Source organism: Sinohyriopsis cumingii, chromosome 12 (genome assembly GCF_028554795.1).
Source record: "Sinohyriopsis cumingii isolate HCF-2022 chromosome 12, ASM2855479v2, whole genome shotgun sequence".
NCBI classification, from domain to species: domain Eukaryota; kingdom Metazoa; phylum Mollusca; class Bivalvia; order Unionida; family Unionidae; genus Sinohyriopsis; species Sinohyriopsis cumingii.
The window spans coordinates 120,791,242-120,807,067 of NC_142972.1; the positions used below are offsets into that span (position 1 = coordinate 120,791,242).

Consider the following 15,826-nt stretch of genomic DNA (forward strand, 5'->3'; position numbering starts at 1 on the left):
GTATTGTATTTGCAACAAATACAACAACAACAACAATAATTATAAAAATAATAATAACATAATACATTTTTATTTGCATTCATAATTGATCTGTATAAATACAGTTATTGCCATCTGAATATTTTATATATATATATATATATATATATATATATATATATATATATAATAAACAACAATAATCACTTAGAAACAACATATTTAATGATGCAAGCAGCAATACTGAATTCAGTTTGAATTCAGTCTGATGAATTATTAAACCGAAACCGGTCACACATTCTACGTGTTGGTGTTGTTTATTTTATAGTTTAACATGTAGAGTGTGTGACTGGTTTTGCTTTATACTTCATCAGACTGAATTCAAAATGAACTCAATATCATTGCTTATGTCATTAAATACATTCTGTTTATAAGTATTCAATGATATAAACAGTATGACATAAACAAGATGACATCATAGCTTAACATTTTAAACCTAACTGTCTTATTCATAATCGAATAATTGAAATGGACATATGCATATACAACACCGACTAATGATATTTTAATACATAAAAATACATAAAACTGGATCTTAAAGATACATTCATCTCTACTGATAACTATCTAAAAAGATTATGAATAAATAGAGATAAACAGTTTTATTAATATTTTTATTATGTATATACACATTTAAAAGATAAATTAAAAAAACATTAAACAAATTAAAACAAATTAAAAAGTAAAATAAAAAAATTAAATTAAAATATTAATATATTATATATTGATATATTATTGATGAATGTTCAATATTTCATCATAACTCAATTATATAACAAAAATTATAGTGTGCATAATACTTATAATAATTATATATAATCAGGCAAAGCAGACATTTACTGTTAAGCGCTTTTTATTCAGGTAGCGTTAAATTTCACTATCTTGCCGTGTGTACTTTTCTGCAGAAGGAATTTTAAGTTTGTATTTTATATGGCAAATTAAGTGTAAAAGGGCGGTTTACATCTTTTGATCGTCCCAACAAAGTAATCTATCTCATCAACGAGTCAGGGCAAAATTAGTATAAAGTAATGAATATTCAGATCGCCCCGGGATCCCTCATCGCGCATGAACATTCAACTTGGGAGCAAGGTACCAGTCTACATGTTTCTTAGTTTCTGACTGTTTCTGTGAGAACGAAGGAGACGGCTTTTCATTCATTATGACAAAATCAGTGAAAGAACGTGTTAAAAAAGAGGATAAAGACCATCCTAACCTTCAAGTTGCTGAAAGTAATGAAACGGTGAAGCTGAAGAGAAAAATAAGTTTATTTAATGGAGTTGCTATTATCGTCGGTTCTATCATTGGCTCGGGTATTTTCGTTTCCCCTAAGTACGTCTTGGCAGGTGCTGGATCTGTAAGTAAAACTTATTACTTTAGTACATATATATCTTATGTGTGTATGTTGATTAATATTTGTAGAATATATTGTTTGGCTTCCGTGTGTGGAAAATCGATTGCTTCCGTCTACACTGCAGATCTACTATAAGTAGATAGACTACTTTCTATTTTGTTTTGTGCGTGAGTTCATGACACATTTTTTAAACGCTAATATAAACATGTTTTATGTCAAAACGTACCTTTTAAAAAAAACATTTTACTTTGATAAATTTGAGATATTTTGGTCAGTTGTAAGCTTCTATCACCGTGCAACATGTATGCAAAATCTGATGCAAAACGTGTCCGCGAATGATGCAACACTAACATCATGACTCCATCATATATATGAACGTAAAAGCTCCCATCATTAGGACCAGTATATGCCACGTGCAGATATTTTTGCGGTATCTGGTATCTGTTTATCGATTGTTTCCAGCAATCATTTGATTTACACTGGAAATCAAAGGCATTTTAAAAAAGAACAAAGAATGGCAAATATACGTTTAATATCTTGATAGTGTCTTTATTTACTTATTGACCGATTACCTATTTTAAGACTTGCAGTACCATAGTGATCCAGGCTATAATGTCGCCTGTTGTGATGCACTTCACAGAAGTAACTTTTTTTCCTGTGACATGGTTATATGTATGAATTGGTAAAAATAATGCAGCACATAGAAAACCCAGTTTTATAGGAAAGACTACATAAAGAAATTTAGTGTAGCATTCCTAAAGCTTTACTTATATTATACATTTTATTTTAGAACAGATTTTATTGCTAAAGCTAAAATAATCAGATTGGGAAAATCATGATGGTATTATGATAATTTTGTTTATTTGTAATTAAAAAATAATCGATTTAGCATATAATTTTTTTCCAGTATTAATTGGCACTGAATATGCAGAACCTTAATCTATGAATGTACTGTTTTTGGAACTTCAAAACTTTTGCGTCTGTATATATTATTTATATAGAAGTGCAAATAATCAATGACAGAAGACACAGTGTTACAGGAGAGGGTTTTATATTAATTTATTTTAATTTGTACAATTATTAAACAAATGTTTAAAAAATTTGGTCAGAGTTAAGTATCATGATTCATTTAATGGCTGATTGGTAATCAATTGTTAAAGTAAAATTGCTTATGTATCAGATAGAAAATCTACTACTTTTTTAAATGAGCAAAGTGTAGAGGATGCTGATTTAACTACAAAATATAACATAAAAATATGCATTTCATGTAAATCTACCCAAATTATAATAACAACGAACCACCTCTAATAATCACTAACAACATATTCACGTAAAACTTTGTTTCTTTGTAACGCTATACACCATTCTAAACATTGCTTTTGATGCAGTTATTAGCTGTGAATCACATGGCTAACTAATGCCTATTATGGCCAGAAGATGATTTGCCCCACCAGAATAGATGGTAATGATGACTTTCTTATTGGAAAGAAGATTTCTGGTATGGAGTTTTTGTCATGTTTTGTATCTTTGTTTCACTACACATAGTACCTAATGATGGGATTTTCATTGCATAATGATGGGATTTTCAACAAAATTTTCTCTGACTTGGATGTGATCAGTGTAAACAAATGTTGTGATGTCACTGAGAGATGCATTTTTGAGAACTGTGCACTTATGACACTATGTCAAGATTGTGTTTGTGGATTATAGTCTTGTAACATGTTTCTATTGATCACTAGTTTCCTAGTATATACCTTAAGTGCATGTATTGGAGCAAATCAAAATCTATTGTGTTTCAGAATTTCATATATACTAGATCCAAAAGCTTTCAAAAATACATGTACATGTTGTTTTAACAAAATCATGGTAAAGCAGTTAAATAGAACTATATTATCATTGGTATAAATGGAAGCTCTTAATATGATTTTCAAGCTTTGTTCAGTTATTGATTATTCACAAAACAAGGCAATGCTCTGTATTTTAAGTACTTGCTTTATAAATTCATGTCAAACCTCAGAAGTTTGTATAGATACATATCTTTAAATATGTTGATTTTTATATGCAATTTAAACAAATGTAGAAATATCTTAACATGGCAATCCTTTTTTGAATTCATTGCATACAAGATTATTTAAATATTGTGATCTGGGACCCTGAGTGGTCTAAAGCGCTATACGTTATGGATCACTGCCATCTCACCTCTGTCTGCATGGGTTTGAGTCTAGGATTCGGCCAATGTGGGTATGTGAGAAAGCTTGCCAGTAGCTTCTCGTGGGTTGGTGGTTCTTCCCGGGGTTTTCCAGGGTTCTTCATCCATCATTAATACTGGCCGCCATGAATAGCCTATCGTGTGCTGAAAAATGGCATTAAATCCAACAACAACAACATAAATATTGTGACCTAAGTAGGTTCTGTTTTGAAGCTTGCTTGTAAGCATATTAACTAGTAATCTGAATTGTTAAAATAATGAGCACACAATTATAAGCACTAGAGTCAAGTATATTGAACTTGCTTATTTCATTGTTGTCGCTTTTTAAAATTTCTTCAGAATATCAGTGAATGAAAATTTAAGTAAAATTTGAAAAATATATATTTTTTAACATACATTTATGCTTTAGGAACTTACAAAGATTGCAATCATTAGGAAGATAGACCACCAGAGTTCCTGGTCAATTTCATTTGGTTTAGATGAATATAGGTTTGTAAACATGACATATTTGGATAGTTAAATCTAAGATCTAAATGGAATTTAAAATATATGTATTTGGAAATTAGTATTTTGATATATTGTTGTCTCTAAAAGCTTGTTGCATGACCAAATGACTGCTCAGGTGGTTAGAGCATCCACCTTGGATGCAGGAGGTTGCAGGATTGACCCCAGTCAAGTAATATGAAAGACTAAAAATGGTACTAACAGCTGCTTCACTAGGTGCTCACCATTAAAATGTTAGAGGTAGGACTGGTCAGCATGGTGTCAGGATAATGTAACAGGGTGGGGCATGATGCCCCAGTACTAGACATCACTATAAACTGCCACACTGCAGACATCATAGAGATAACATTGAAAAACTGTTAAAGCTACATTACAAATCCAAAAGAAACATGCATGATCAAACGTTAACCAAGCATTTGATTATGATTTTCAATTAATCTAATGTATTAATGTTTTTCTTTAGAAAATATTCATTTTGCACCCTTTATTATTTTTAGTGTTATCACAATCCAACATGTTTTGTAGTGATGGACCTTTTCATATAAACACTTATACTGGTTGTTGAGCCTGGCACAGTGGTGATTCATGAATTCATAGACACAAAGCAACATTTTTAGTTGGCCCCAACAAATAGAAACTGTATCTAATTATATTTGATCTAATAATAAGAATTCACGTTTGATCTTTAAATTTCAGTCAGTTCCCAACTCTAGTTTACGTCTAGTAAATACCAGTGGAAAAAATGAAGATACTTTGATAAAGCGTTTAGATACAGGAGGAACATACAGATTTTATAGCAGTCATTGAATTGTGTACTTTTTTTCAGTTTTATATCGATTATGGACATTAAATAATGTTGCTGTAGTCACCCAGTAAAATACAAATACGTTAAAAGACTGTATGTTTATCTCCGGTAAGTAGGACTTGAAAAATATGATTTCTTTTTTTTCACTAATCCACACAATCATTATAATAACATTTTTACTAATTCCACAGATCCATGCATCATAGCAAGTTTGGGGTACATGTTGGCCATTTGATAATCATACCCTTATTTACTTGATGCATGGAAGAACATGTGACCACACATCAGCCCCCACCCCCATACCTTGTCCAGAGCTGGGTCTTGGTGTGTGCCAAGTTAATTCAATAAACAGATCAGTTAACCTTGAAAGGGCATGTCATCACCTGTTTTATTAGATGTTTGAAGATTTACTCATCTAAAATTAGTTGATTAGCATTAATTTCTAAGGGTGAAATGTGAGAAACCAAATAAGCAGTCAGTCAGTCTGGTGATGAAGATGATGACTTCGTTATTATGACTGAGAAATACAGTCTTCCTTTCGTGATTTTATTGTAACTCTTAGTCCATCCGTAAGGATTAGATTCCCAGTGAAGCAAACAATGGCTGTGAACCATGACATGTTTTGGAAATATACTGTTTCTCTTTTGAAAATGGAAGACAGGTACAACACAAATAAAACTATAATTTAAGCTACATCATGGTATCAGGTGTTACATCATACGATGATTTTGAAGGTTACACATGACATTCAAAACATCCCTTGTTAATTTTTATTTTTAAATGTATACCCATGACCCTCATCCATCCATCACCATCTGTTGGGTTTACAAAGAGGTTAACTATAGCTGTGAACCATCACTTACATTTGGAATTTACAGTGTACATTAAAATGGTTTAGAAAATAGACAAGTGCAATTCTAGTGTTTCCCACAGGATCTATAAAAGGCAGGGCAAACTTTCTCTCTACAATTCACCTTTCTAGTGTTTCCCATGGGATCTGTAAAAGGCATGGCAAACTTTCTCTGTACAGGGCACCTTTTTTGTGTTTCCCATGGAATCTATAAAAGGCATGGCAAACATTCTCTCTACAGGGCACCTTTAATTTATAGAGGGCACCCTCATAATGCTGTAGGCATTATGAAGGGCAGCCTAGTTTTTATCAGAACAAAGCAATCAGTTTATAATAATAATAATAATCATTATCATTATCATCATCATCAAAGGTTATTATTATTATTATTATTATTATTATTATTATTTTGAAGTCATACTTTTAGGGAGAACAAAAATTGAGCATAATAAATGTGTTTAATTTGCATCATATTTAATACACTTATAAATAGCATACAAGGCTCTAACTGTAAGAAGTGGAGTTATACATTTAGTTATGATTATACATACATGTTATCATACATTTGGTTATGATTATACATACATGTTATCATACATTTGGTTATGATTATACATACATGTTATCATACATTTGGTTATGATTATACATACATGTTATCATACATTTGGTTATGATTATACATACATGTTATCATACATTTGGTTATGATTATACATACATGTTATCATACATTTGGTTATGATTATACATACATGTTATCATACATTTGGTTATGATTATACATACATGTTATCATACATTTGGTTATGATTATGCATACATGTTATCAAAATAGAAAATGTTCAGCAAACATGTTCATGCACTTTGACAGATGAGTCTCTGTTATAAAATAAAAACAGTGCCTCATCACTGCAGTTGTATCTCCTCTGACTAATGTACAATAATCAGGGAGTCATTTAGAAAAAAGGAATTTGACAAAACTGAGCTTTTGTCCACAAAGAGAATTCAAGTTGGAAAAGATGATCCTGTTAATTACGTCTACAAGATGTATACAAAAATCACAGAAATTATATCAAACCCATGTGACCTTTTTGTATAAAAACTGGCAGTTTAAGTTGGAAAGGTACTCACTTTAATCAAATCTACTCATTAGCATGTTAAATGTTGTTTGGTGAGTGGAAAATACCAGAAGCAGTTCTAACAAAGATGTATGCCACTTACAATCATTGGAATGTTACAGCACTTATTCAGCTTTTGTAGTAAACTTGGGTTTTGTAAGGATGCAAATTCCTGTCAATCTATGAAGAACACATTACCTTGGGGCAGAGAACAATTAATTAGATTTATGGGACAGGCACTTGTTAAATTGCTATACTACAATGATTTCTAATGTCTGTGTCGGGAGAGGGAGTGATTCTTAATTAAGCCTTCATTTACTTAACCATTAGATGACTAGAAAAGGGAAGGTACCTTTGGTTTTATATTGGAACTGTCAGATTTGAAATTTTCCAGATCTGTTGTTTGGAATTCTATAAGTAATGCTGACTACAATTTTTGGCGCCTAGTCATAGCTGCCAACGCTTATGATTTTGGCGTGAATTTCATCACTCTTTCAACGATTCATGGATTCACGCCGCATGCAAAAAAGTCACGAATTCCCCAGTTCTCAATTATTTAAAATCTTTTATAAAATAACTGATTTCCCATTAAGCGCTGGATAATGGCAGTTGCCGAAATGGTCCGGTACTGCTGGTTGTTATATTAGTGGAACTATAACTGTTTGGTCCGGTAGCAAGCATTTTAGCATATATGTCTAAGAGTAGTATTACAAATGCTTTGGGGGCCTAACTTGAATTTTGCTCCGCACATGCGCCACAAACACTGATTTGAATTACCATTTGGCATCGCATCTTGAAAATGTCTTCACCAACAAGGAAAAAGAAATGTATTGCACAAAAGTGAAGTTTAGTTTGGAATATACAAAAAATTGGCAGCGCATTCAGCCATTAAACACCGAAAAACATCATGCCTTTTGCGCGCAGTGTGCCACAAATTTTAGCATTGGGCATGGTGGCAGAGACGATGTGAGGAAGCACATTGGTAGCAAAAAGCACATAGAGGTTGGGAAAATTAAGAACTCACAGCAGATTTCAGCTCTGGAATTTATTAAACCATCGATGGAAGACCTGCAAGATACCAATGCTAGAGCATTGTTTGTGAGTTTTCTTGTTGAACACAATATACTCTCAGCTGGAGACCATGCTAAACATTTGTTTTGACAAATATTACCGGACTCGAAGATCACTTCATGAATATGTGTCAAAATTCACAAATTTTTTTCCCCTATTTTCACTAATTATGAGACTAGAGGGTTGGCAGCTATGCCTAGTTATAAAAGGCAGTATATATATTTAATCCTGGTTGGTTATGCTAAATAAGGGGCGGGGTTCCCACATGAAAATTTCTTGGGGTTAAATTGCCTCATTGAAAGAAATCTACTAAGTCTGCAATTTTCCTGCAAAAGTGAAAATATAAGGGACTCCGAGACTGAATTTGGAAGAAATTCACTTGTAAAACATTGGTCAAAGGGACCGGATATTTGGAAAGTCAACAGACACAACTTTGGCAGTAGAAGTGAACAAAGATTGAAAGCACAAGGTATTTGCATCAATTTCATGTAGTTCATTGATACCAATATAATGGTTTACTTGAATTTAATTGTTTATATTTGCATGAATTTATTTGTTTAAATCCGTAGATCAGTTCTCTTGAAATGAGTGTAACTGTTTGAGTTAATCTATCTGAATCCATACATTGATCTTCTTTATATAAGTTTGATGAATTGTTTGAATTTGTCGTCTTGATTGGTATAGGAATCTAAGTATTTCATGCTTTACTTTAATAGTTAATATGAGTTACAATAATCTGTTTGAATTCACTGATCTTAGATGACTTCACACATGGTAAAGACTTGAATGCCTGTATTTGCTGGAAATAAGAGAATGGAACTGTTGTGTCTCCTGTAATGTTAATGGGAATCAGTAATGAAATAGTCATTAGGAAGTATATTAATCTTGTGAAACTAGGTTTGTTTATGGTCTGCCATGTTTAGCTTGACCAGGCAGCCTTTGGTCTGTTCCAATTCTGATGGAACCTGGAACAATATCTGACATAACAAGGGGAGTAATGATCTGTTCCCATTAGGACAACTGACAGAAGATTGAGGGTGCTTCTCTGTCTATTTTTAAAGGGGAAATAGCTCCAATTGCATATCCATGGACATACCCACAGACCTACTTATCCAAGTATCTTTGTACTTATGTATACACCTACCCACACAAAGTTTGAGGGCTGAAAAGAGATGAAACAGTAGGGACGTTGGAAAAGGGAAAAAAGCGAAAAGGACCTAGAGGAATCATCATAAGGAAGTTGGAGTGGGCTGGAATAAACAGGTTATGAAGTTGTACAAGGCAATGACTTCGATCATTCACTCGATTATATGATGAACTAATTCTATCTTTTAAAACAGATCAGCTATTTATGTAAATATATTTGTGTTTGAAATTCGGTGAAATATTTATTTAAAAAAGAAGTCTATCTTCCTAATGTAATGTATTATCCCAATTGTTTATGCAGTTGATTGCATTTGTTTTTGTTTTTCCATGTACGGGGGCGCATGTCATTCTGTTCTTCATATCTGCTCAGATCTCTATTTATTCCATCTATAATTTTCCACTTTATTTTAATATTTACTTGATCCTGGCAACAATACCGAGGGTGATCACCTTCTAGATAACGATAGCCAAATAAACCTTGTAAGAAGGTACGACCTCACAACACCACCACCAGTAGAACCGCTACAGGTTTATTGTGCAAGAGTTTCATGACGTTTTGTAAATAACTACAATGTTTTATTTCTCAATACTTGCTTTTTCCTGCAAATACAATAAAATGCATTCATCAGAAATACTGTCATCAATGAATTACTTATTTCCACACTGACATATTAATTCATCTCCCAATACATTCCATACAAATAAATTACTACCTCTTATGTTTATTGATCATCCATATAGTGAACCAAATGCAACAAATTATAGATGTTGGGCAAAATTGAGAGCAGACAGACAGACAGGCACGTGGACAGAATGGTAGACCCATATTAGAATAGGTAGATTGATAAATAATAACCCATCAGGTGATCAGCATGAGCAAACCTGTATTATATTATATCGGTCTCGATACCTTTTCAAATGGGACAAAGGTCAAGGCCACCTTTTTTCAATGAAGCAAGATCAGACACTCATTTGGACATGCAAAGGTTTTAAAATTAATAATTACCACAGATCTAAATACATTTGGTATTGCAAATAAACCAATCGCTCAATAACTTATTCCCTAACTCACGAACCCACTTATAATGAGGGGTCAGGCATGGATCGCATTTTATAAACCGGAAAATACCCCCAAAATTGATCCCTATTTGTTAAACTTGAATAAAATCGCAATACAAATTAGTAACAGAAACTTTGATGTATCGCGTGTTTTATTGTCAAAAAATGGTAGATAGGACCTGGAAATTGTAACCAACATTATGAAATATCAAACTTAAAAATAGGTCATACAGTTTTTTGCATTTTATTTCCTAGTACGCCACTATTAATGATATTTCAAGAAATTTCAATCAATGAAAATGTCACTTACGCAGTGTGGAGGCAGTACTTTATTAAATAAATACAAATTAAATAATTTTTTATCAATTGAAAGTTGTGTTTTGGTTCTATCTTTTAGTTCCTTTTAAGTATAATTGTCGTAAATGCAATGTGTTCTATTGTAATGTAAAATGCGTAAATCTACCATAACAGCTATGTCCGCAAGCGTTTCTCTGAGAACCTAATTAAGTGCCGACCGTGTTTTGATAACTGACTTGAGGAAGTATTTGTTGTATTGTTGCTCTGAATTAAAAGCTGGCCTAATTTGTATTATCATGTTAATTATGTCTTTTGAATCAAATAAAGGAGGTGGAATAAAAGAAAAGTTAAAAGGCACGAAACTCCTACAAACTTGAAATCTAGCAGCCCCAGTCATACATCGGGTGAACTCACTTCAGTTGATCAATCGAACACTCGTATAAATGTTATTGTGTCTGTAACATAAACTACCTCAAATTAACTGACTCTTTCGTAGCTGTGATCAAAGATAGCAAGGCAGCCAAGCAAAATGATTACTTCGTAAAATAAATAGCTTGATTTCACAGATATGGATCATTGTGGGCAAGCCAGTTTCAGAGAATTCTTGAACTGTCACTTAGAGATATCCTCAAGGATGATAAGAAGTTTCATTATTACTTCCAGTGAAATCTTGACATCAGTATTGTACTAATTGAACAATACATTAATTGAGTTTCGACGTAGACGATTGTCTCACAAAATAAATGTCACATGTTTTTGAAAAAAGAGGAATCTTGTTTGGTGGTGTATCAACAGTTAGTCTATTTCCCTGCTCTGTAGAGTCCCGATTTGGCAGGATACTATTAAACACCACTATGGGAACCAGACTCATCAAGAAGACAAAAAGCAGTGATGTAATACACAGATTTTTCGCGTACACATGATGGTTGTTGAAACCAGTTGGAACAATCTTTCACTTGTTGGACATTTTGAAAATAAATGTTATTCAAACAGAATAACTAACAACTTCATTAGAAAAAGTGCGTTATTAAAAATTATTATCAACGTGATTGTAAAATGAGGATTCAGTCATTAAACAGCCCAGTTCCCTAACGCTGCACCCCCCCCCCCACCCCCCGCCCATTTTTCTTGATGTCAAAGTGAAGTTTTTCAATTTTTGGAGGTCGTTCGGTAACTCACGCCCTCGCTTATGGTGCAGTCTATGTTTGTGGACCCCGTTGTGCGTTATCAAGGGAAAGGTGTAGTGGGCATGAATGTTTAAAGAGTGATCAAATATATATAAAAAATGAAGGCATTTTCCCTGCTAACATTCATGTACTGCAGAAATGACATAGATTTTAAGATTACCAAACATTAATTGGCATGTTAAATATAGATCTGTGCAGTCCATCTTAGTCCTTAAGTGAAACTTCTCCACAAGTAACTACCTGTCAGTATCACAAAAAACAATATCAGTTAGTACTTTAAGGTGATCATAATTTTCATCCCTAACAGCTTATAGCTGAATTTAAAAATGCCTAAGATGAGAAAAATGTACACTATACAAAAGAAAACAATAACATTGACAGAATGATAATGCATAAGTAAAACTTCTAACCTCACTGCAATCCTATCACTTCAGAAACTGACTGTTTATCACTAACATGCTCATATTCTGTTGTTTATACTTACAATTTTAAAAGTGACAAATAGAAAAGTTAGTTATTACTTGTCCTATTATTAGAATAAAGCAGCATGAATAGTAACCATAGAAATTATATCAAGTACATAATGACTTTTTTTAGCAGTGGATTTGAAAAGTGCAATTAGCACCAAAAAAGGGCAAGTTCTAAGAAAAAAGAGATGTAGAAGTGGAAAGAGGGGACTGGCATGGGAATAAAACAGTATGGTGCGACATCAGCCTAAAATGGCCTTTTGGAAACATTTAAGTCCAACAACTTAGTTCTGCTTCTCCTGGAAATGTATCAGATCAAATGCACCAAATAAGATAACATACACAAAATCCTTAAGTTTTTATCAGTTCTTTACCTTTGACAGTTATAGAACTTTACTTTGAATCATTACCATGTACTGTAGCCAGTATTGTTCTGATGTGTCTTTAGCCTTTGTAACACATACATACAATACATCATTCAACATGTTTACCAAGACTGTACAAATAAAAAAAATCTTTTCTTTTGGTCTGGTTGTGGCTTCAGGACAAATATAGTGGTAGTAGATAAAATCATATTTCTGTTGTTTTACCGACTCCTATGGTGTGTACATCTTGCTGGCTAGCATGCCATGGCATCAGTTTTTACCACAATATGGTATTTAATTTTGGAAAGTAAATTCCTTGCATTTTCCATTATAATGTATTGCTGCTGCAGGCTCAAATCAGTGGGGCTTATTTTGTCCAATTTGCATTGATATCTGCATTACGCTCCAGAAGGGGTGTCACTGCGTCTCATTAAACTATCAATGCCATCATTGGGAGATTTCTCAAGGGCTTGTCTCATTGTTATTCAAATAATGCTGTTAGATAAACATTAGGGGACTCCTACACAGCCGTACTGATGTCATTGAAAGGGCAAACACGTCAGCATCTCATACATACTTATATGTCCATTGTTTTAACAAACCATACTACATTTACTCATGTGACAGTTCTGTGCATCAATCGATTCGGACTGGGCATCTGCCATGAAGTGCCATATAAATCTGACTGGTCCCCTTTTATCAAGTAATGCTTGCCTTTATAACACTTAGTAACTTCACATATCTGCATCATGGTATACTGTTTATTTCAACTTTTATGTATAAGTATAATCTGAAACTCATTTTCACTGGACAATAAATTTATCAAACTAGTTGATTGTGGTACACGATATTATTCAACTCATTTAATCAAGTTAATATGAATTGAAAATTTGTGTAAAATGCTCTATTTCTACTTTCCAAATACTAGGACTGTGCATTTATAAGAACTTCTTTCCAGATACAAATACTGTAAATAAGTACAGCTACTTTCCAAATACTAGGACTGTACGTATATAAGAACTTCTTTCCAGATACAAATACTGTAAATAAGTAACATACTTTCCCAATACCAGTAGTGTAAATATGCAAGAAAGCTAAATTCTTTATATTATTCCTTGAAAATTATATTATTTATTAAAATGTTGCTAGCATGATACATTTACTAAATTCACAACAATTTAATCTCACTTACCACAAGTATGATTTACAAGATCTCCAAAACCCATCACTACATGTACTAGAACAAGCAGCCACCTGTATTAGGAGACCACTTATCCCTTGCATTCATGGTATGGGAGGTATGCTTTATTTCACAGCAAGATAAGTATGTTACCCAGTGATAATGGTAATTGGAGTAAATTACCTTACCCAAGGATACACCAGGGCAATGTGGAGTAAATTACTTTTGCCCAAGGATGCACCATGGCATTGTGAATTAAAATTACCAGCCCAAGGATACACCATGGCAAGTGGAGTAAATTACCTTACCCAAGGAAGCACCAGGGCAGTGTGGAGTAAATTACTTTTGCCCAAGGATGCACCATGGCAATGTGAATTAAAGTCACCTTGCCCAAGGATAGATCATGGCAGTTGGAGTAAATTACTTTGCCCAGCGAAGCACGGGGGCAGTGTGGAGTAAATTACTTTTTCCCAAGGATGCTCCATGGCAATGTATTTTTAAATTACCTTGCCCATGGATACACCATGACAATGTGGAGGTAATTACTTTTGCCCAAGGATACACCATGGAAGCACTAAGGCAATTGGAGTATATTACCTTTGCCCAAGGATGCACCATGGCCTTGTGGAGTAAATTACCTTGCCCAAGGATACACCACAGTAATTTCACTAGATATACAACAGTAGCTGACCCAGACTGATCAGGAGTTTTGCTTGCAGGGTGCATTTCCATTGCACATGTTGACAGTTATTAGTTTAAAGAGAGCCACTAGGAATGACAATTTATACAGGAGTTTTGCTTGCAGGGTGCATTTCCATTGCACATGTTGACAGTCATTAGTTTAATGACAATTTATACAGGAGTTTTGCTTGCAGGGTGCATTTACATTGCACATGTTGACAGTCATTGTTTTAAAGAGAGCCACTAGGAATGACAATTATTACAGGAGTTTTGCTTGCAGTGTGTAAAGAGAGCCACTAGGAATGACAATTTATACAGGAGTTTTGCTTGCAGGGTGCATTTCCATTGCATGTGTTGACAGTCGGTAGTTTAAAGAGAGCCACTAGGAATATAACAATTTATACAGGAGTTTTGCTTGCAGGGTGCATTTCCATTGCATGTGTTGACAGTCAATAGTTTAAAGAGAGCCACTAGGAATGACAATTTATACAGGAGTTTTGCTTTCAGCGTGCATTTCCATTGCATGTGTTGACAGTCGATAGTTTAAAGAGAGCCACTTGGAATGACAATTTATACAGGAGTTTTGCTTGCAGGATGCATTTCCATTGCATGTGTTGATAATCAATAGTTTGAAGAGAGCCACTGGGAATGACAATTTATACAGGAGTTTTGCTTGCAGGGTGCATTTCCATTGCACGTGTTGACAGTCAGTAGTTTAAAGAGAGCCACTAGGTATGACAGTTTATACAGGGTCAGTGGGACTTGAGTCAGAAGGAATTACAGTTTAATTACTTGGATAATGCAGATAATAGACCATTGATTTTGTGAATTAGAGAAGTGATTGCCTTCGTAGGACATGTGCTTTGTCTAGTCAACAGAATGAAACTATTAATGCTAATAATTCATCAATCATCAATTAAATGAAGGCTAAAGTCCAAACTATCTTAATGAAGCATGCTATTAATGATGTACATATATTGAAAATAAATGCCTTCTATGTATGATGGTGCAGTATGTAGGTGGATAAATAGGTTATGACAGAGATACGATGTATGTATACTCAAAGGTTAGAGTACGTTACAAAAATACATTTGGCCTTTTTGGAGATTACCACATGTTTTAGACACTCCGCTGCATTCAACAGACTTCTTTCGTATCTAAAATGCTCTGAATTTATTTATTTGCTTGTATCATTTTTCGTAGTTTTGGGGGAAAATGGTATTCTAATGAGTAGTAATGTGCTTTTTGGGCAGTGGCAGATGCTTTATCTACTCGGGAAATGGACGCACCCGCCCATCCATGAGTCTCCTGCTGCCTTGCAGGTCGGCTTTCGTTAGCCAAAGGCTAAGGGAGTATACCCTAAAAGAAAATCCGGAGTGGAGACCCTAAGGCAGCTGGACGATGTACTACATCCCCTTCTGGCAACTCCTTGGTCTGGAGAGGGATGGGCTCCGCCAGACGACTTTTGCCCAAGACACACTGATAATGCTGGAC

At 33.9% G+C, this 15,826-nt stretch overlaps 1 protein-coding gene across 1 annotated transcript in view; it reads left to right on the forward strand.

Moving 5' to 3' along the window:
* The first annotated feature begins 1,139 nt into the window (after window positions 1-1,139).
* Window positions 1,140-15,826, forward strand: part of LOC149787351 (large neutral amino acids transporter small subunit 2-like) — a 79,341-nt gene continuing 64,654 nt past the window's right edge. The window contains exon 1 of the mRNA XM_089977908.1: window positions 1,140-1,393. Coding sequence (XP_089834034.1) covers window positions 1,199-1,393 — 195 coding nt within the window. The 5' untranslated portion in view covers window positions 1,140-1,198. The remainder of the gene's footprint in view (window positions 1,394-15,826) is intronic.